This window comes from Beta vulgaris, chromosome 6, assembly GCF_026745355.1.
Source record: "Beta vulgaris subsp. vulgaris cultivar EL10 chromosome 6, EL10.2, whole genome shotgun sequence".
Taxonomy (NCBI): Eukaryota; Viridiplantae; Streptophyta; class Magnoliopsida; order Caryophyllales; family Amaranthaceae; genus Beta; species Beta vulgaris.
This window is the reverse complement of record NC_079207.1, coordinates 26,130,204-26,151,481: the sequence shown is the minus strand read 5'-3', so window position 1 is coordinate 26,151,481 and position 21,278 is coordinate 26,130,204. Positions and strand designations below refer to the sequence as shown.

Sequence of the window (21,278 nt, the reverse complement as noted above, 5' to 3'; positions counted from 1 at the left end):
TTATTCATCGAATTGTCATCCTCTAATTGTATGCCATCTCTTGACATTTGTGTTTTCATCCCAAAACATTATAAGATTAAGTGAGAATCTTATGTTGGTTTTTTTTGGAGCGGACAATCCTATATTTGTTATATATAAATATGATTATGAAAATTTAATAATAATAATTTTTTTTTCACTATATATTTCTGATAAATTTTTTTTGCACCATTTATCCTTTTAACTTTTGAAATTCATCATATACCCCACTTTTTAAAAATTACATCCACTTACCCTTAATGACTAAAGGTGTTAGACTTTCGTTAGTCATTGACCTCTAATCCCCCTCTAACCCTAATTAACTAACCTAAACCTAACTTTAATTTTTGATCGTAATCCCTAATATAATACCTTAACCCTAACCACCCAACCACCACCCCTGCTCCAACCTACCCCCTCCTCCCACCCACCCCTACAACCCCTCCTTCCCCACCCCCAAAGCCCCCTCCCCCGAAGCCCCTTTCCCCTCTCCCCCAGCCCACCCCCACCCCCACCCCCACCCCCGAAGCCCCTTTTTCCCCTCCCCCTCCCCGAAGCCCTGCAACGCCCCCTCCCACGCATCTTCGCGGCCCCCCTCCTTGAAGCTTCGCACCCATATTTTTTGAACCCAAAGGATAGGGGGTTGCGGGGATGCGTGGGAGGAGGAGGAGGCTGCGGGGAGGGAGGGGGATGCGGGGATGTGTGGGAGGAGGAGGAGGCTGCGGGGAGGGAGGGGGATTCGGGGATGCGTGGGAGGGGAGGGGGGCTGCGAAGCTTTAGGATGCATGGGAGGGGGCTTCGGGGGTGGTTGTGCAGTGGGGGGAAGGAGTAAGGGGTGGGGGTGGTTGGTGATTAGGTTAGGGTATTAAATCAAGAAGTTAGGGTTAAGGTTTGACTTAGGTTTAGGTTACTTAATTATGATTAGAGAGAATTAGTGCCTAATTACTAACGAAAGTCTAACACCGTTGGTCATAAGGGTAAGTTGATGTATTTTTTAAAAAGTGAAAGGTCTATGGTGAATTTGGAATTTGCAAGGGTATATGGTGCAAAAAAAATTTGTCAGGGGTATATCGTGAGAAAATCGATGATTTTAGGTTTCTAAGAAAACCGTTAAATTTCCATAGTCTATTTATTGATGACCGCCAGAGTATTTTGTCCAATGTAATTGAAAATATTGCCTCTCACTTTTCGTTATCAAGCAAAAGTTGGTATAGTGGTTCAATTGTAGAATCAAACTTCAAGAGGGACATTTTCAATATTGGACCAAGGTTGTTTCTCTTACCTTTCTCCCTTACTCTAAAAGGGTCTTAGCGTGTTAAGATGGATATAGTCAGTATGTGTAAGGTTATGGTTCAACAAACACTTCACATTATCAACCAAAAAAAAAACATGTGAATACTTCTTAGTCCTCACTTTCAACTCTATTAAGTATTCTTTCATTCACAGTCTCATACTTTGCCAGAATATGACTACTTGATAGACGAATAACTATGACACTAAGGCCTCGTTTGGTTCACATGGGAAGTAATTTCCCATGGGAATTTACATTTCATGGGAAATTCTTTCCCTTGTTAATTTCCTAGGAATTAGACAAAATTGTTTGGTTGACACCATAGGAAATTGCATTTCCTAGGAAATTACTCACCAAGGGGGGGCTTGGTGAGTGATTTCCCATGTTTCATGGGAAATTCTATTTCCCTTGGAATTTGTATTTCCTATGCTTCTCATATTTCTCTTCAACCAAACACAACACTCATAATGCCAAATTACTCATCAAATACATCAGATTTAGTAAATATCTTCGTGTCTACTATGGCGGACATAAATATCGCCTATAAAGATAGAAGGAGTGGTAATGCAATAGCAACTATGGCCCAAATGGCCACTAGAGATTAAAACACACAAAAAACACCAGAAGGGTTTAAGTATACAATAAAAGGGTCTCTTGGTTGGGACGCTGAAATGTTGGAAAAATTATTGAGCATAATAAAATAAGTTGTCAAATATATACGGGAATCGATAAAAAAATGTGAAATAAACAAAAGTGACTTTAAGAACCCTTGTTTTTGGGTTGAAGACACTTGTTGTTTATAAAACAACCTATATCTATGTATTTGAGACAATTATTATTTATAAATCAATCCATGTCTATGTGTGTTACATCTTACTTTTTGACAAAAAAGTATTGATATAATTTGGAAAAAAATAGAAGTTGTACCAATTAGCGTGTTTCGTCAGTTTTTTTCCACCAAAAAGTGCAATTGGTTTTATATAAGAACTTCTATTTGTGTGTTGACACTTACTATATGAACCAGCCCCTATTTATGTGTTTGAGACAATTGTTATTTGTAAATCAACCCATGTCATGTGATAAATCTTAATTTTTGTGAAAAAAGTGCAACTGTAAAATGAAAAAAAGTAAAAAATTGCATTGATTAGCGTGTTTTGTCAACTTTTTCACCCAACGAAGTGCAAAAACTCTGTTTGTTTATGAGTTTGAGACACTTTTTTTTATAAATTAACCCATGATTGTGTATGTTAGATTTTACTTTTTGTCAAAAAATACAATTATAATCTCTAAAAAAAAGTCAATAACGAATTTTGTATTAAACGCTACAACAATGTTTTTTGCAAAAAGGTCCTTGTTAGTGACCGTTTTGGCCACTAGCTACTATGGCTTTATCACTCTTCATAAGCATAAGGGCCTGTTCTCTTCGGCATAAAACAGCTGAACTGAACTGAACTGAACTTATCAGAGCTGAACTGAACTGAACTGAACTTATCAGAGCTGAACTGAACTGAACTTATCAGAGCTGAACTGAACTGAACTGAACTGAACTTATCAGAGCTGAACTGAACTGAACTGAACTTATCAGAGCTGAACTGAACTGAACTGAACTGAACTGAATTGAATTGAATTGAATTATATTACATTGAAATAAATTGAATGTAATAAATATATAAATAATATTTTAAACAATAATAATATGAATATTAAATAATAATTATAATGATAAGTAATAATAATGAATAATAATAATAGTAGTATTTTGAATATTTTTAAATGATAGTTATAAATAAATAATATTAATAATCATAAATTAATAATAATAATAATAATAATAATAATAATAATAATTAATGATAATAATGATAATTAATAATAATTATTTTATATTATTTGTATTAATATATTAATACTTGACGATGATATATAATAACAATAATATCTAAGAAGTAAATTAATATTACTATTTTAATAATTAGATTTAATAATTTAAAAATATTTAGTAATAAAAATAATGATTGGGTTGGACCGCGAAAATTACATCATAAACCGTCTTGACACGATTTGATTGGTTTATGGGCTAAAAAAAGTGGGTTTATTTGTGCTTTGACCTAAACCATGTTCCTCCTAATAATAATAGTAATAATAATTAGTAAAGCTATAATAAAAAAAATATATAGAAACAACAATAATAATAATAATAATAATACTTAATAGTAATGATATATATTTAAATAATAATAATAATAATAATAATAATAATAGTAATTAGTAAAATAAATTATACCAACATAATAATAATATTTAACAAAAATGGTTATAAAAGACTAGAGCTGAACTGAACTGAACTGAACTTATTGGAGCTGAACTGAACTGAACTGAACTTATTGGAGCTGAACTGAACTGAACTGAACTTATTGGAGCTGAACTGAACTGAAAATAAGCTGGGGAGAACAGGCCCTAAGTACAACTGGACTTATATCATGTTTGTACCTAGGTCCAAGCTAAACTATACCTAGATTTAGTAATCGAAATAGTATTTTGGCCTAAGCGATGTCTCGGGTCTTTTGAAATAAACAAATATGTTATAATTTATTTAGTTACTTTTCGTATATTTTGTCTAGTGGAAAATTAACGTCATAACGTGATAAATGAAAAAAATATTAAAGGTATAATAGCTAAAAAAGAATTGGGGTAAGCGAGTATATCATCAAATAGTATATTAGTATCGTAATAAGAGTGCTGGAGATGTAAATACTTGTTTAAGTCTTTTTAGTTGAGTATAATTATTTTAACACTTTATCATATTTTCTTAGCTCCAGAGCTGTTTTTGTTTTCATATTATCCCCTCTCTAGCTTCGTTGCGCCTTTCTGACCCTGTTTGATTGAATCCTAAATTACAAGCCTATGACATCATTTCATTCTTTTCTTAGGCCTAACTTGCAGGAGTGACTATTAGTTTTGGTTTGGTTGTATTAAATGATAAAGCTCAATTTATGGTGTAGTTGAAAAGATAAATATGTTATGTGGATGTGCGCATCGAAAATCAAAAATTTTTAAAAAAGTGAAAAAAGATTTGTTGATAAATTGAAAGAAAATGGTTTATTTTGAATTTCTTTAGGACAAGCGTTGTTGTTTATATATTTGGAGATTGTTGGTTGATTGTTTCGTGGAGTTGTTTTGATCCTTCTTAATCATGTTTTGAATTATAAGATACTTCTCCTTCTTGATTTTTCCACCGCAATTTCCAAATTATTTTCCATATCGTTAATCTCAACCCTATTACAAAGTCCTCTTGATCATTATGTATTTTATTGTTGAATAAAAAGTGAGTCAAAAAGTCAAATTTAAAGAGTATATGCTTTATCCGAGTCGACTTGACTTAGGTTGAGTCTCATTATTTATCCTTAAACATATAAGAGATTTGAGTGCACATGATTATAGTGAGGGTTGTTAGGTTTGATTAAGTCCAGTTTGGGAGAGATGATTTGTGGTATGATTGGAGAGTCGACTGCGTTACATAACGTGCTATGTGGCTTTGTTTGAGATTGTTTTCGATGCTTGATTTATTTAGTGATTATATCTCTCGTGTTTTACGCTGAGTGTTTGGCCCTACTATAGTCCCATAAATTTGTAGTGATTACGACTAACTTTTCGTTATTTGTCATCTACGATATACCAAATCCTCCTATTTAATTAGTAATCAAGACCGATGATAGAGATGGCCACTGGTGCGGGCTGGTCGGGCTGGTCCATGGACCTTAGTGGACCAGGCCGAGATTTAACGGCCTAGGACCGGACTGTGAAATTCACGGTTTGGGTGGGTTGGTCCATGTGCTGAAACATCTTAGCCCATACTGGTCTGTTACCAGTTTTCACGGTTCGAAAAGTGAGTCTGATGGTTCGTGGGCCTAGCAGGTTGGCAGGCCCTTTTTTTTTCTAAGTTGTATAATCATTTATTACTGTTACATAAAACCTTTAATATTAATTAATATATATATATATGCAATTATTGATATTAATGAAGAATTTCATTATTTTTGAATTTGATTGAATTATTATATATGCAATTTGATTAAAATATATATCTATATACAATTTAATTAAAATATACGCAATTTGGTTGAATAATTACTTAGGCTGGGTTGGTCTGGCTCATGGGTTGCGTTAGGCTGAACCGCTTTCATGGACCGGGCTAAGCGGTTTTAGTAGTGGGCTTTTGTTGATGGGGCTCAAAAATCTGGCTCACGATCCACCCACCAATTTCACGATTCGAGTTGGGTTGAACCAGACATTTGCGGACTCAGCCCACACGGCCCAAGAGGCGGGCTGGGTTGAATTGACCCACACTGTTGACCATCTCTAACCGACGATAAGCGAAAACTCACCAGCAAAGTTAATTTCATATTAGAGACTTTTTCTTAGACATAATGCTGAGTGTGCTAGGAAACATTTCAATTCATTGATTGCCATTGCCATTGCCATTGCCATTGCCATTGCCATTGGCACCAATTGCGAGTTCCATTCACCAAATTAGAAAAGTCGCCGAAAAACACTAAAAAACAAGGTAGTAGATACTAGAAATTAGGATAGCATATTCAGGGAATCATATTGATGGTGGATTGGATATATACCAAAGTTGAAAATATTTCCCAGCATAACTCAAAATATTTGCGCCAATAACACACATGACACTTGCTCCTCTCTCTACGGCTCCTTACCAGTAAGCACGGGAAAATAAATTCAGAGATGCACAACAGATCCCCCCCTCAAATTTCTCCCTTCTGACTCTCTCTCATTCTCTCACTTACTTGTTACTTCTTCCCCTTTCTCTCTCTGTCTCTCTCTCTCCTCATTCATTCATAAACCCGTGATCTTTCCCTTCCTCTGCTTTCTCTCTCCTTCGTTGTTAATCTTTTCCTGATCATTTTTGCTCCACAAATGGACACTACCGACGACATTGCTGAAGAAATTTCTTTCCAGAGCTTTGAAGATGATTGCAGAATTCTTCGTAGTCTTTTTAATGATGTTCTTCTCAGAGAAGTTGGTTCTGATTTCGTTCACAAACTTGAACGTATCAGAATTCTCGCTGAGGTTCTTTTTTATTTTATTTTATATACGTATACGTTTTCATCTGAAATTCATTGTTATTAGGTTAAATTTCAGTCCGCAGATGAGATTAATGCTGTTTATTTTTTGTACATTTCATGAATTTTATGTTGAGGTTTCATAAGTAATGTTATGTTTGTAGTTTTATGATCGTTTTAGGGTTATGAGTGTAAGCGGAAGCAAAGATGTAGAGATTGAGAAATGTTACTAATATCAATGATAATGAGGCAAGAAAAATCACGTAATTTTACATGAGGCAAAATATTTGCAATTTTACGTCTGACATTTGCTATGATGTGTGTAAATTGATATTGAATGGAAGTTAATTTCCCACCTTGATCTGGCTCAAAAGATTATGAATTATGATCATGCTGCGTGATAAACAGTGAAAACTGATGTTTTTAGGGGTGTTTTAGCACGCAACGAGGTGGAGGTTGATGTTTTGTGGACCCCATAATGGGACCCTTGTCTACCCTGATCCATGTTGGAAGTTCTGTATCTGATTACTATTTCTGTAAAAGAATGAATAACTAATTTATGTATCAATTTTAAGCATAATTGAGATGGGATAGTGGGACTCTGTTTTTAGGTGAACAAAAAAAAGGAATATTCTACAGGAAAATTTGGGTTTTGGTTATACTCTAATTAGCTAAAACAAGAGGTATAAGAGTTGTGGGTCCGTCACAAAATGAAGTTACTAAAATACCCTCAATAGACTTGTGATACAAAAATTTAGCTAACTAGAGTAAAATTTAGCAAAGTAGCCATACTCATACCGCAAGGTACTTGAATAAGGTTTTGATAGCATGAGAATATGTATGTTAGCTGCTTGTATAGGACTGGGAATAATGGAAAATATATATATGGATTACCTTTTGCCTTTTCTATGTGAATGACATGCTATTGATGTGTTAATGTCTTTGTTGAGTGTGAAATATTGCTATGCTCATGTTGGGTTTTGATTGTTTGTAGAGTGCATGTAACATGAGAAGCGCGGACATTGAGGATACAGCTGAGTTGCTTGAGAAGCAGCTTATATCAGAGTTGTCCAAAATGGGTTTAGAGGAAGCTTTGATGCTTGGTCGAGCATTCAGTCATTATCTTAATTTGATGGGAATTGCTGAAACTCATCACAGGTATGAAATGCTTCTGTAGACTTGTGGTCCTAGTTTACTGAGACAAAATGCCGAGATATTTATTGAGGTTGCATTAGAAAGTCTTGTTGTCATGATTATATTGTTATTCTTATTATTCAAGGACATACTTCTTTGGGTAAGATGTGATTCCTATTTTATGCTTTTACTTGAATTGGAGTTTGAGCAGATAAATGGTTGTTTTCGTATCTCCTCTTAGGACTATGTGAAGCTTGACTTTCTATGAATATTTTTTCTAAACAACTTTACATGAACTTATCGAATGCAGGTTACGTAAACAAAAAAATGTTCCACAACTATCTAAATCATGTGATGATATCTTTAGTAAGCTGATTCAAGAAGGAGTTTCTTCAGATGACCTTTACAACCATGTTTGTCAGCAGGTGTGTTTTCAGCAGTTATCTTATGCAGTATGGGAAGTTCGATGACCTTCTGCAAGTTACCTCTTTTTGATGATCTCTTCCATGGATGTAATTTTGTTGACAAAATTCACTGGCCCTGTAATTGTAGGAGGTAGAAATTGTTCTAACTGCGCATCCCACGCAAATTAATAGGCGTACTTTGCAATATAAGCATATTAGAATTGCTGTAAGTTTCCGGTGCTTGATGTTTTGGCTGCAAATTTGATGTTGTTGCCTGTCTCGGAGTTTGTGACAAGTTTTGCAACTGTAAATGTTCCTTGCAGCATCTTTTAGAGTACAATGATAGACCTGACCTTGGTCATGAAGATAGAGAGATGCTGATTGAAGATCTGGTACTATATTGCAATGAATTCTGCATAGTTTAAATTTTTGCAACTGATTAGTTGATATCTGGAATTTTTTTTTCTTAAGGTTAGAGAAATAACTTCAGTGTGGCAAACTGATGAGCTTAGAAGGCACAAACCGACTCCAGTTGATGAAGCTAGGGCCGGTGATTTTTCTGGACCTTCAGATGCATTGAAGCATGTATTTCAGGGTTGTGTTTTCTGAAGCAGGATATATCTCTTGCAGGTTTACATATTGTTGAGCAATCACTCTGGAGAGCTGTTCCTCACTATTTGCGCCGTGTCAGTAATGCTTTAAAGAAGGTGCGTTCCCCTGTGAATTGGCTCTACCTTTCTGACTTATCTAACAGATTTCTGATGTTCAATCCTATATGTAATGTTCCTGTAGCACACTGGTCAGGCACTTCCCTTGACATGTACACCCATAAAGTTTGGTTCTTGGATGGGAGGTGATCGAGATGGAAATCCTAATGTGACTGCCAAGGTAAGGTTACATTATCTTGATAGTGATATTAGTCTGCACAGCTAGAAAACATCCCCGGTTTTCAGAATATCATCTGTTGCTGTACTCATTTAGGCGATCTTGATAAAAATACTGGTTTTGATTGTACACCATGTAGTCGCAAAGTTGGATTAATATAGGTTTGTACCTTAGATTTTACTTTTACACTCTTATAGAGATCATAGGTATCCGTAGATTTTTTATGATTACTGAACATATAAGGCTCCAAATCATAATCTCCATCAATTGTACCAAGTACCACTGTTCCCCTATAGTAATGACTATGGTCTATCTCTATCTACTCTTTCCTACGTGTTCAACTGAAACTGTATGCAACTATGTTTCTTAAGCAGGTCTGCTACTTCTTAATTTGATGGTGAACTTGTTGCAGAATTTGTATAGATTGCGTCCTTCAAAATATACAGCCTCTCATGCACTGATTGAAATGATTTACGTGACTCCAGGTCACAAGAGATGTGTCTCTGTTGTCTAGATGGATGGCTGTAGACCTTTACATTCGTGAAGTTGATGGTCTTAGATTTGAGCTTTCCATGAACCGTTGCAGTGACGAATTGCTAAAGCTTACACATGAAATACTCAAAAAAGGTCAGCATTGCCAAGCTTCTGCATGAATTTGTTTATGATATAAGCATAATATGCACATACTAGTGCTCGAGAGTAGCAAAGTTGGAGGATTTGGTTTAATATTCTTATATGCCATCTGAAAAATTAGGTTGTTCGCGCTGTTTGTAATGCGAATATTGTATTACATAAGTTGCTTATTTTAGAGATTACTTTGGATAGCGAACATTGAAATCAGGCAACTTCGCAGAGTTATACATCCTAGCTAATGCCATCTTTAGACAATTTATGTGCTGCGTTTGATTGGCTCTCAGAAAATGCAGCAAAGGATAAGTATGAAAGTTGGAATCAACCTACACAGAGGAGTCAGTCAAAGTTTCAATCAAATCTACCCACTGGAGTTAATCTTCCTTCCTACACAGGTAGAATGGCAAAATTTACAATTCGAACAGAAAATTTGACTGCTCCCTTTTGGGCTTTTCTTTAAGTTTAATGATGTCATTGTAATCTCACTATTTACCCTGGTTTTGTTGCACGAATCTTATCCAAGCTGTGTAGATCCTATATTTTGTCGAACTTCTATTATGTATGTACTTCTGTAAAACAATACGGTCTCTATGTGCTGCTTCTATATACTGTGACTAACTAGTTCCATGGGGAACAACAGTTGTGTTTTTCTATTTGGCAATGGGGATATAATTATATCTATAGCTGCTGCTATATTGCAAATATTTCCATTAAGTGCAAGAAAGGAATTGGGATATTTCGATAACAGTAGTTGCAATATGCAGCTGGCACCGATCAAGCTAGAGGCACTAGAAACTCAAAGGATAATTAATGATTCTCAAGGAATTTTTGTTTTGTTTTTGCATTTAACAGCGTGGTTGCCTTTCACTGTTTTGATGGGAGCAAGTGCAAGAACCTCCAATTATTATCTAGTGTTGTTTAGTAATTCTATTCGTCCCTGTCTAATGCTTTACTTGTACGGCGTACCAAATTAGAACTCTGGACAATTAGTTTCTAGTTTCCACGGACTTGCTTTTCCCCATTGTATCTCGTCTTCTGTATAAATTATATCTACTGAGCGTGATTTGCATTTACAAAATTGTAATATACATCCTGCAGTCTTTTCCTGTAAATACTGTAATCTTTAGTCCCTACTAGCAGATGAACAAAAGAGGTTGCTTCCTTTTCCTTGTTTGCTGTGTATGGACGATCTGCCTCTTATCTCAGCATATCATTATCATTGTTAACCCTCATGTCAATAAAAAACTATTATTTGACTTACTATGTAGATTGCAATAATGGGGATTCTCAGCATCCAAAACTGGAACTTCCTGGCACTGATTACATGCCACTGAACCGACAGGTACTATTATTACTAAAATGGGTGATAACTGCTATTTGATTATATCATGTCGCTTGCAGTCTCCAAATCTGTTTCAAAAGGAATCATCACTGTCCTGTCTTAGCTGTAGATACCTTCTAGTACCAAGATACTGCTTATGCAGTGTCCCAACGTTTCCCATTATTAAGACCACAATTTATAATATAGTTGTAATTTATCAGGACAGTGCAAAAAAGCCCCACAAGTCTTCTGAGGAGGGAATTGGATCTTCAAATGCTCCTTCATCAGGAATTCCTCGAAACTCTTCAAGTCAGCTGCTGGCTCAGAGAAAGCTATTTGCAGAGTCTTCTGTAGGAAGAGCAAGTTTCCAGAAACTTCTGGAGCCAAGTCAACCACAGAAACCTGGAATTGCTCCCTACAGGGTTGTTCTTGGTAATGTGAAGGACAAGGTAGTGAATTTGCTTCTGGTAGGAATTAGGGTCAATTTATAAATTAGTCTGTTGAGGTAGGAAATCTATAGTCTCATATTTTTTTGGTGATTGTGTGCTAGTGTTAACACTTACTTGCTGAAACATTCATGGAGTCACTCGGCAAGATATTAAGGCCTGTTCTCTCCTGCTTATTTTCAGCTCAGTTCAATTCAGTTTAGTTGCAATCAGTTCAGTTCAGTTTAGCTCCAATTATCGTTTCTATTAGTTATAATTTAATTCATTTCAGTTCAATTCAGTTGCAATCAGTTCAGTTGCAATCACTTCAATTCAATTCAGTTCACTTCAATTCAGTCAGTTGTTTTATGTCGAAGAGAACAAACTCTTAGTATCTTTGAAATCTTGATATTTGGTTTGCATTTGCATGTGGTAGAGTAGTAGACTGAAGAAACAAAATGTAAAACTTTAGATCCTTAATAAAAATTTCACCAGTACTGGATGGCAACCTAATTAGGTCTATGGATCATCAATGTGGAAGGAAGAAAAGTTATTAAATAAATAAATCAAAAAGGTGATCTCATTGGCTACTGATTGGTGGTGTCATAAAGCAAGGAGTAGGATGTCTAAATTGATTCCTTTATTTTGTTCAATTAAAACATTATAGAGAATTAAAAAAAATATCTGTGCGTCTGTTTTGCGTTTCCTGACTTTTGATCTGCTTAAAAACTTGTGGAATGGAAGGCCAAGTTGCGGCGCCAAGGTGAACTTTGGAATACATGGAAAACAATTGAAAAGAGGCAGATTTTCTTATTCATTAGTCACAATATATAATCAATATGACCAGATTGATGTCGTGTTCTATGATTTTTTGTTTGAAGTTTTAGTTTTCTTGTCCATGATATATGTCAGGGTTTATTTGAGCTGTATATGTGTTGATGTTACAATCCAGCTTCTGAAGACCCAGCAGCACTTGGAGCTTCGTTTAGAAGAGCTTCCTTGTGATGCAGATCTTTCTGATTACTACGAGACCTCTCAACAACTTTTGGAACCCTTGCTTTTATGCTATGATTCTCTGGTAACTCATGTCTTCGATCACCTTTCTTCTGTGGTTCTTTGTGGTCTTTCACCATGCCATTGCTCATTCTATAATTAGTGCCTTAATGATGTCACTAATTCAGCAATCATGCGGATCTGGAGTGCTAGCTGATGGCCGACTAGCTGACTTGATACGAAGAGTCAGTACATTCGGCATGGTGTTAATGAAACTAGATCTACGCCAGGTAATATTGCACAGCTTCAACTTCAAGAGTTCTACCTACTTACATTAATCAGTCTATTTTTCTCTTTAATAATTCTAGGAATCTGGCCGACATTCTGAAGCACTGGATGCAATTACAAATTACTTGGACATGGGCACATACAGTGAGTGGGATGAAGACAAAAAATTGGAGTTCCTTACTAAAGAGCTGAAAGGGAAGAGGCCTCTAGTTCCAACAAGTATAGAGGTGTCATCATTATATCTTGTTGCATTCCTATGAGATTTTAGTTGATAATTGTTAATACATTTTGGTGCATGTTCCATAAGAAAGCAGACAAGCACTAATCAATATAGGCCACCTACTCTAGATCACCCAGCAAGCATGATAACATATATATGCACTAGAAGCTCCAGGAAGAAGAGAAGGAAAAATTATGTCAATTTTAACTGCTGATCAGATGCTGTATTTTCTTGGTTCTGTGCATAGACAAACTAGTGCTTTATTCTTTAAAACCTGGAATCATCAGCTACATTACTCTCTTTGATATTGTCAGGTTGCTCCTGATGTGAAGGAGGTCTTAGACACTTTCCGTGTTGCTGCTGAGCTAGGGAGTGATTCACTTGGAGCTTATGTAATTTCAATGGCATCGAATGTATGTCAAACCATTAACAATTTCTATGATTTTGGTGCTGAATTCATATCAAAGCATCCAGAAATTACCACCTGTGTCACTATGAAGTCAACTGCTAACATGATCCTGTGTTTGTTATGTTATAGGCAAGTGATGTACTGGCTGTTGAGCTTCTACAGAAAGATGCCCGACTTGCTCACAGTGGGGAGCAGGGCAGACCATGCATTGGTGGAACGTGAGTTGAACTATTGAATGCCTTTAGTTTTACCCTGCTCAACTTGGTCATGAACTGATGATTTAGCACAACCAAGCAGTGTTTTGTTGCTGGCATTTTAAGCAGACATGAGTTTATTCTTTGGTTTAATCAGTTCATGCCTTGAGGCGAGTTTTGTTATCATTGACCTCTGCATTCTTAACAAGTAAATGCCTTATATGTTGAAATAGGTTGCGGGTGGTTCCATTATTTGAGACTGTGAAGGATTTGAGGGGTGCTGGAGCAGTTATCCGGAAGTTATTGTCAATTGATTGGTATAGGGAGCACGTCATTAAGAATCACAATGGACATCAGGAGGTATACCTTGTCATAATTTAATTATGTAATACTTCATTCTGTAGAAGTCACTAAAATTTTGGAGCTTGATATTATTCATGAACAGGTCATGGTTGGATATTCTGATTCTGGCAAGGATGCTGGTCGTTTTACAGCTGCATGGGAGCTTTACAAAGCCCAAGAGGATGTTGTGGCTGCATGCAATGAGTTCAATATCAAAGTTACTCTCTTTCATGGCCGTGGAGGGAGTATTGGTAGGGGTGGTGGTCCGACATATCTTGCCATTCAATCACAGCCTCCTGGTTCTGTTATGGTATGTATTCAACAGCTTAGCATGTAGCTACTTTCTGTCCATCCTACTGTAAGACACGGGGGTAAAACAATAAAAAAGGTCCTGTTGGGGCAATGTCAATTTTACTAGAAATAATCTCCGAATTCCCAAAATTTATAAGGTTCTTTTTTTTTTCCTTCCTTTCAAAAACGCCAAATTTAAAAGGGGGAACTTGTTCTTTCTAAGTCAAGCATGGCTCCTCCCCAAGGACAACATCAGCTTCGAAATCCATGTTAGTTTTTTTGAGTCTTTAAAAAAACCTTTCTACTAATATGAACTAGTTTAGTGTTAGCAGGGTATATCTGGACTTACCCACTCCCTTGCTATCAACTGTAGACCTAGATTATGATGTTCTTGAATTAGTTAATCATGATTCGAAATCCATGTTAGTTTTTTTGAGTCTTTAAAAAAACCTTTCTACTAACATGAACTAGTTTAATGTTAGCGGGGTACATCTGGACTTACCCACTCCCTTGCTATCAACTGTAGACCTAGATTATGATGTTCTTGAATTAGTTAATCATGATTGAGTTGCTGGATACGCAGTGTCATTTTTTTGATCAGTTGAAGCATTTACGACTTCCTTTCATCCCAATGGTCAGCTCTTAGTTTTGTTTGAATTTCAAAGTTGGTCTCACAATGCAAGAGAGTCCCAAAATCTGATGTATTTGCATGTAATACTTCCAAGAAGGAAATCCATCATTAACAGCCATCAAATGATTTGTACATGGAACTTGCAGGGTACGTTGAGGTCCACTGAGCAAGGAGAAATGGTGCAAGCTAAATTTGGACGACCACAAATTGCAGTTCGGCAACTAGAAATCTATACCACAGCTGTGCTTCTTGCAACAATGCGGCCTCCTCTCCCACCCAGAGAAGAAAAATGGCGGAACCTTATGGAGGAGATTTCGAAGGTTAGTTGCCAGAATTATCGTAGCACTGTGTACGAAAACCCTGAGTTCTTGTCCTACTTCCATGAAGCTACTCCCCAAGCTGAGCTCGGGCACCTTAACATTGGAAGCCGACCCACAAGAAGAAAGAGCTCAACAGCAATTGGACATCTTCGAGCAATTCCTTGGGTATTTGCATGGACACAAACAAGATTTGTTCTTCCTGCTTGGCTTGGTGTAGGAGCAGGCTTGAAAAGTGCTTGTGAAAAGGGGCATGCAGATGATCTGCGAGCAATGTATCAGGAATGGCCATTTTTCCAGAGCACAATAGACCTTATAGAAATGGTTTTGGGGAAGGCTGATTTACCTATAGCCAAGCTTTATAATGATGTGCTTGTATCTGAAAGTAGGAGAGAACTTGGTTCGCAGTTAAGAAAGGAGCTAATGACTACTGAGATGTATGTGCTGGTTGTGAGTGGGCATGAGAAGCCGTTGGAAGGTAACCGGACCTTGAAGAAGCTGATCGAGAACAGACTTCCATATCTAAACCCAATCAATATGCTGCAGGTGGAGATACTAAAGAGGTTAAGACGTGATGATGATAATCATAAACTCAGAGATGCATTGCTCATTACCATAAATGGGATCGCTGCTGGGATGAGGAACACCGGTTAGTACCACCCACAGCTCTGAAGAACCAGATGAAACTCGTTTTTTTGTTTGTCTAAGGTACTAGCATAAGGTTGACATTGTCATTATGAGATAGATATAGCTGTCGTAGATCAGATACTTGAGAGATCACTTAAGCTGCCAGGGAATGAAATTTATGCATCTCTAAGTGCCACTTGTAGCATGAAATGTCTTCAATATTACTGACACCAGGAGATGCCATCATGCGCAAGCTTAAGATCTAGTAGTCTGTTGCTTGGCATTGGATGATCGTTAAGTCTTACTTGGACCATCAATTACAAGCCCTACGAACATACAAGGCGTGACTCCGTCAATGGAGTGGGAGCACCATTTTGGGGGCACTGCTAACACGTTGTCTATTTGATCTTGTGTACTTATACATGGCGTTTTTTCCTCGAGAGATTTGAGTTACAAAATTAACTCCGCATCGTTCTTCCCACAAGCTAAGTCTTCTGACAAACAAATCAATTCAAAAATCTCTTCAGAAAACTAAGGTAGTCATACGGCATGTAGAGAGCATGCTGTAAAAAGTCCTCCTTTAATGGTAGAATATACAAGGTGCAAAGGAGCTATGCTCCTAATTACCACACTTATTAACTAACAAGCAATACTCCGTCCCTATGTTTACAACGTGTCTATAAAAAGATGTGTTGGAGTACAAGGTGACACTCAAGGGGGGGTTTGAATTGAGTGACATATCTAATCGTTTTTCGCAAAAACACTGCTATGGCACAATGCCTTACATTGTGTTGTTCACTCGTAAACTCTCCGATTTATGTTTTTGCGAAAACTAACTTGTATCACAACACAAAAACAACGAATTCAAATAATAGACACAGGAAATAACGTGGTTTATCTCACCTCTGAGATCTATGTCCATACAAACAACTTCTTTTATTATTTGAATCCTAAAATATCAAACTCTTGATAGAATATGATCCACCAACTACTAACTCGAGTAGTGCTCCCCCAACACTTAATCGTAAGTGTTGCAACTCTCTATGATGATTGAAATTACACAAAGAATAAATCCTCAAAAGCGTGCTTCTTATTCAAGCAAAACAGAGGACTGTTACAAACGTTGTATAGTAACCTAAACTGACTAGAACTCTGTGCCACACTCTGTGCTTTGGGAATCAGTTTTCAGCTCTCAAAATCTCCGAAATTAAATATGAAAATGTAAGCTGTTCTTCTGATTTCTATATCTTATATAGCTTATGAACTGAATAAAATTTATTCTCCAAGATATTATTATCTTATTGAATAATTCTTATTCCTAACATTAAGGGATAAAACCTTTTCCTTTCCAATATCAAATGTATCTTTTATAAGAACTGATTTTTTTTCTTTCCTTATAAGATAAGGATTCCTCCACATCTTATGCCAACTATTAATCAAATTTTATACAAAAATCTTTATCAAAATCTTTTTCTTTAAAAATCAGTTTTTCTTACAACTCTTCTTTTTCTTTTTTCGAAATTCTTTATCAAAATCTTTTTTCTTAAAAATCAGATATTTTAAAACTCCTTTTTTTTTTTCCGAAAATACTTTTAAAGAAACGTTTCTTTAAAATCAGTTTTTGCAAAACTCTTTATCCGAAAATCTTTATAAAAATATTTTCCTTTCAAAACTAATTTTCGAAATTAGAAACTCCCTTTTTATATAGAAACATGAAATTAATATAATTACCTATTTTCTTAACTCAAGTAAATAGTTAATCATCCTAATTTCATATTTATAGTTTAACACAAAATTCTAATAAGTTAATTACATTGCATAAACATGACTAAAAATATAACTAGACTTAAGCTTCTATATCTTCAAGTTCTTGAGCTTTCATGAACATCCAATCTTGATAGCTTTCTTAGATTACTGTTACATACACACATGTTACAGCACAAAGTGTTTATCATCATCAAAATAACATGGACTTAGACTCACAACAAGTTGATACTAACATATCATTATCTTTAATAATTTATAAGGAAAGATCTATAAAAAGTTGATGTTATGAAAATAGAGGAGATTATAATCGGCTATTTGCCGCAACTGTTTAAGTTTTATGCTACAGTTCACCAAAAAAAGGATAAATAGAGGAGAAAGAGGGTTTAAAAGTCTCGCAAGTGTTTTACTATCAATTGAAGCGAAATTTCTTTTTAATATTAACATCTACTAGTATAATTAGAGGGCCATCTATTATCAAGTGAAAGGTGTACTACATCAGAGGGGACCCCAATTATAAGGGGTCTCAAAAATTTTAAAATTTCAATTTTATTTTTGATTAGGCTGGTAAGACATGCATAGCATGTTAAGGAAATACCCCAACATAATGCTAGGAGTAAGGATCGAACCCCTAACCTCAGAGGCCAAGGAGAAGCGCTCTACCCACTTAAGCTAACTCCTATCCTTTTTGAAATTTCAATTTTGATTACGCTACATATTTGTTAGGTCTGTCTTCTAGTATCCAAATTCAAGTTTAGAACAATAAGAGTTGCACGTTGTTAATATGTGTAATATATACTTGTTTGATAATCATGAGATTGATCTTTTTACTATTAATTGTGCAATTTTATTTTTCGGAGACTTGATATTTATATTTAGTACATGATCGCCATTATGCTAGGGCCTCTGAATCGGGCAAGGTGTGAGAGCAATCCAAAGATTATGATCTTGCCAATCTATTAAAAAAAATCTGGAATACATACTAAAGACAAGGTGATGATGTATTAGGAGAAAAATAAAAGTTACAATAAGTCAATAATTCTGCATAACTTGTGGAATTAATTATATATAATGAAGGATTTATGTCATCGACTTAAATGCAATTACTAATTATGTTATGGATCATATTATGGAGATAATAAATTCGTTCTATTGGGTCGTCTATACGTTTTGCTAGAGAATGCTATAGAACTTTGGGTTCGGAAATTATAAACCCGAAGCCCAATATAATGGATCCTATTATGTCACACATTATACTTGGATCAACAAAAGAAACCTGGAGCCCATAAGGGCCCTAGGGGTGGCCGACCAAGAGGAGTAGAGAAGGGAACTATTTCTAACCTAAATATATTTATATATAATATATTGGGTTAAGCAATAGAAGAAAATATACTTGATATCTCTTATTATTCTTTTGTCTCATATTCTTCATAAAGTCACATAAAACTCCATCAAAGTAGAAGAAGAATTTCTTCCTTCCAACTAGCATTGGTGGAGTGTTGATCCGGGTTGGTAGACCAAGTAGAGGAATCGCAATTGGAGTTCTTTATCCGGGTTATACAAGTTTTGTAAAATTGATCACGCTACAAAGGTTAATTTTAAACTTTTATGTGATCCTTGATTGTATATGCATGTGATCCTGTTTTAAGTGCTTATGAATTAGATTCATGAAATTCCACTTATAGTACTTATAGAATCCTACAGTGGTATCAATTTTAGCCTCATGCATATAGAATTTTGGTCATAAAGTTTAGTTTATGTATGACTAATTTTAATTTGATTAAGGGGAGGAATTGAATTATGAATTGAATAATTAATTGGAATTGATCAAATGGAGATTTAATTACTTACTTTTTCAATTACTAGTGGCCGAAATAATTCACCCTTTAAACCCTAATTTTTTCGAAATTTAAAAATATGATTTTAGATCTCTAAATTTCGAATAGTAAATTCATATTACTAATTTAATTTTATGTATGAAAATCAATTCATGTGAAAAATGTTTTATATGAATTAGAGATTAATTTATATGAATAACATAAAATTTAATTAGAATAGAGATTTTAATTTAATTTTATGAATTAGGCATATAAGAGTTTATGTTTAATTTAATCAAGATCACTAAATTAATTTTACAATAGGTTGTAATTTTAATTCTTTCAGATAAAATAATGAAAAAAGAAAAGAAAAAAATTGAAGGAAGGAGGAAGAGGAGCAGCCACGTGCCGGTGGATGCTCCGGTGGTCTGCCGACAAAAGCCGGGGAGAGACACGCTGACTGCCGGCGAGCAGCCGCGGCGGAAAAGGGGAGGTGGCGCAGCCACGCGCGACGCACGTTTGACGTGTGAAGTAGTGCGCTGCTCGCTGCCGGTAGTAAAACGCCGGTATAGGCTCGCGGTGGGTTGCCGGCGATTCCGGCAGAGGCGGCCTGACATGGTCGGCGAGTCGCCAGATTTTTTGGCTGAAAAGCTTCTGGGAGAGGCTTGCGTGAAAGCAGCCCTTCCTGCTGTTCATTCACGGGTTCTTTTAAAAAAAAAATTTATTTGATAAAAGAAAAACGTGCACAATAATCTGCTGAGTTTTGGGCACATGCATTTTTTTTTTTATTATTATTTTGGAAAATTTTAAAACAGATTTTGAGAAAGTTAAGTAAATTTCAATTATGTTAATTTTTGACTTAGTCACAAATTCAATCCATAATTTAATTTTTTTAATCTAATTAATATTAATTAGGCTAGTTTTAAGGGATAGAATCTTTAGGTGGTTAGGAATTACTTAAATTATTTATGTTCTTGCTTTAATTAAGAATATTTTATATTTTAATTGATTGGCAAGTATAATATGTGATATTATTATGTGGCTTTTATATTATGATATATTTGCTATGTATGACTAGTATGGCCCAAATTAAGATAGAAAATACGATCTGCGTATCGTGATGTATTCTTGTAATTTTAAATACGATCTGCGTATCGTTAAGTATTTTTGTAATTTATTTAATTTAGTTATTATTTAAATTATTTTGATACTTATGTAATCCAAAGAAGAGCCATTAAGAGAAGGCCCATGGAAAAGGTGGATGGAGATCCATGAAGAGTCCAAGAAGGAGCCATTGATGCTTAGTTCTTAGGATTAGGGGCCATACTAGATCATTTTATTTTGCATTTTATTATTCTTTAAAATGCTTATAAGTTTATTGTATGTTGGTTGTTGATGCGCTAGAGTTCACTAATTCATAACAACATAATAAACTTAGGCCCCGTAAATATTAAGGTTTGCTTTTCCAAACATAAAGTACTTATAAAACCCTTAATTAATAGTAATAGGTCATGCCTCCGCAGGTGTTATCATTAATTTTGGGATATAAGGTAAAATTGCGAATTTTACAACTTAGTTTGGTTGTCCTTAACAAAATTATCAAAAGCGTTTTGAATTTTGAAGCAAGAGATAGTTAAACATGCGATGTTTATCCATCTAAACAAGAGTTATAAATGTTATAATTAGTAAAAGAGTTTACTTACCTTGATAATGTAACGTTAAGATAAGGCCTCCGTCTGCTTAGTGTTCATGTTGATAGGATCTTGTAAACACTTATTCATAGGGGACTTTAATTTTGAATAGGTGGTCAACCTAGAAACCTTTTACATGTTTTAGGTTGCTTTATAAACATAAAATTGAACTTTGCCTTATTTTTCTGTCTGTAGATATCATGTCTAATAACAACAACAATTCTCGGTTTCAACATTCGTCCTTTTCTGGAAAAGGACAGACTGAATGGTGAAAATTTCCTTAATTGGGAAAGGACCTTAAGACTCGTTCTGAGGTTTGAGGGTCGAGAGGACATCTTAGATACCCCCTTCCTGTAACTGATGAATCAACTGACGCTGAAAAACGTCGTGCAAAAAGGCTAGTGATAAGTCTATACCAATCACTTGTTTTGATGGTAGCAGCCATGGAGCCGAACCTCCAAAAGAGGTTCGAAACCAAGGATGCCTACACGATCATGCAAGA

General features: G+C 35.5%; 1 protein-coding gene across 2 annotated transcripts; it reads left to right on the top strand.

Annotated features, from left to right (window-relative positions):
* The first annotated feature begins 6,068 nt into the window (after positions 1-6,068).
* On the top strand, positions 6,069-15,769 carry LOC104896344 (phosphoenolpyruvate carboxylase 4). Of its 2 annotated transcripts, XM_010683086.3 has the most exons (20): positions 6,070-6,400; positions 7,388-7,551; positions 7,838-7,952; positions 8,080-8,157; positions 8,255-8,323; positions 8,403-8,481; positions 8,562-8,638; positions 8,724-8,819; positions 9,302-9,443; positions 9,734-9,841; positions 10,715-10,788; positions 10,989-11,216; positions 12,145-12,270; positions 12,374-12,475; positions 12,554-12,700; positions 13,008-13,106; positions 13,232-13,320; positions 13,530-13,656; positions 13,742-13,948; positions 14,707-15,769. In XM_010683086.3, exons 1-20 carry the CDS (start codon positions 6,248-6,250, stop codon positions 15,529-15,531), a joined length of 3,105 nt encoding a protein of 1,034 aa, XP_010681388.2. In that variant the 5' UTR covers positions 6,070-6,247; the 3' UTR covers positions 15,532-15,769. The 2 variants fall into 2 exon arrangements, with proteins under 2 accessions (XP_048503415.1, XP_010681388.2); XM_048647458.2 differs by lacking the exon at positions 8,080-8,157 and having other exon boundaries at positions 6,069-6,400.
* Positions 15,770-21,278: the final 5,509 nt, after the last annotated feature.

Excerpts from the sequence above, each read along its gene's own strand:
- LOC104896344 (XM_010683086.3), top strand. The coding sequence starts at position 6,248 with ATGGACACTACCGACGACATTGCTGAAGAAATTTCTTTCCAGAGCTTT. Across the intron at positions 8,482-8,561 it reads AGTTGATGAAGCTAGGGCCG|GTTTACATATTGTTGAGCAA; the intron begins GTGATTTTTCTG and ends TATCTCTTGCAG. Across the intron at positions 8,820-9,301 it reads ATCCTAATGTGACTGCCAAG|GTCACAAGAGATGTGTCTCT; the intron begins GTAAGGTTACAT and ends ACGTGACTCCAG.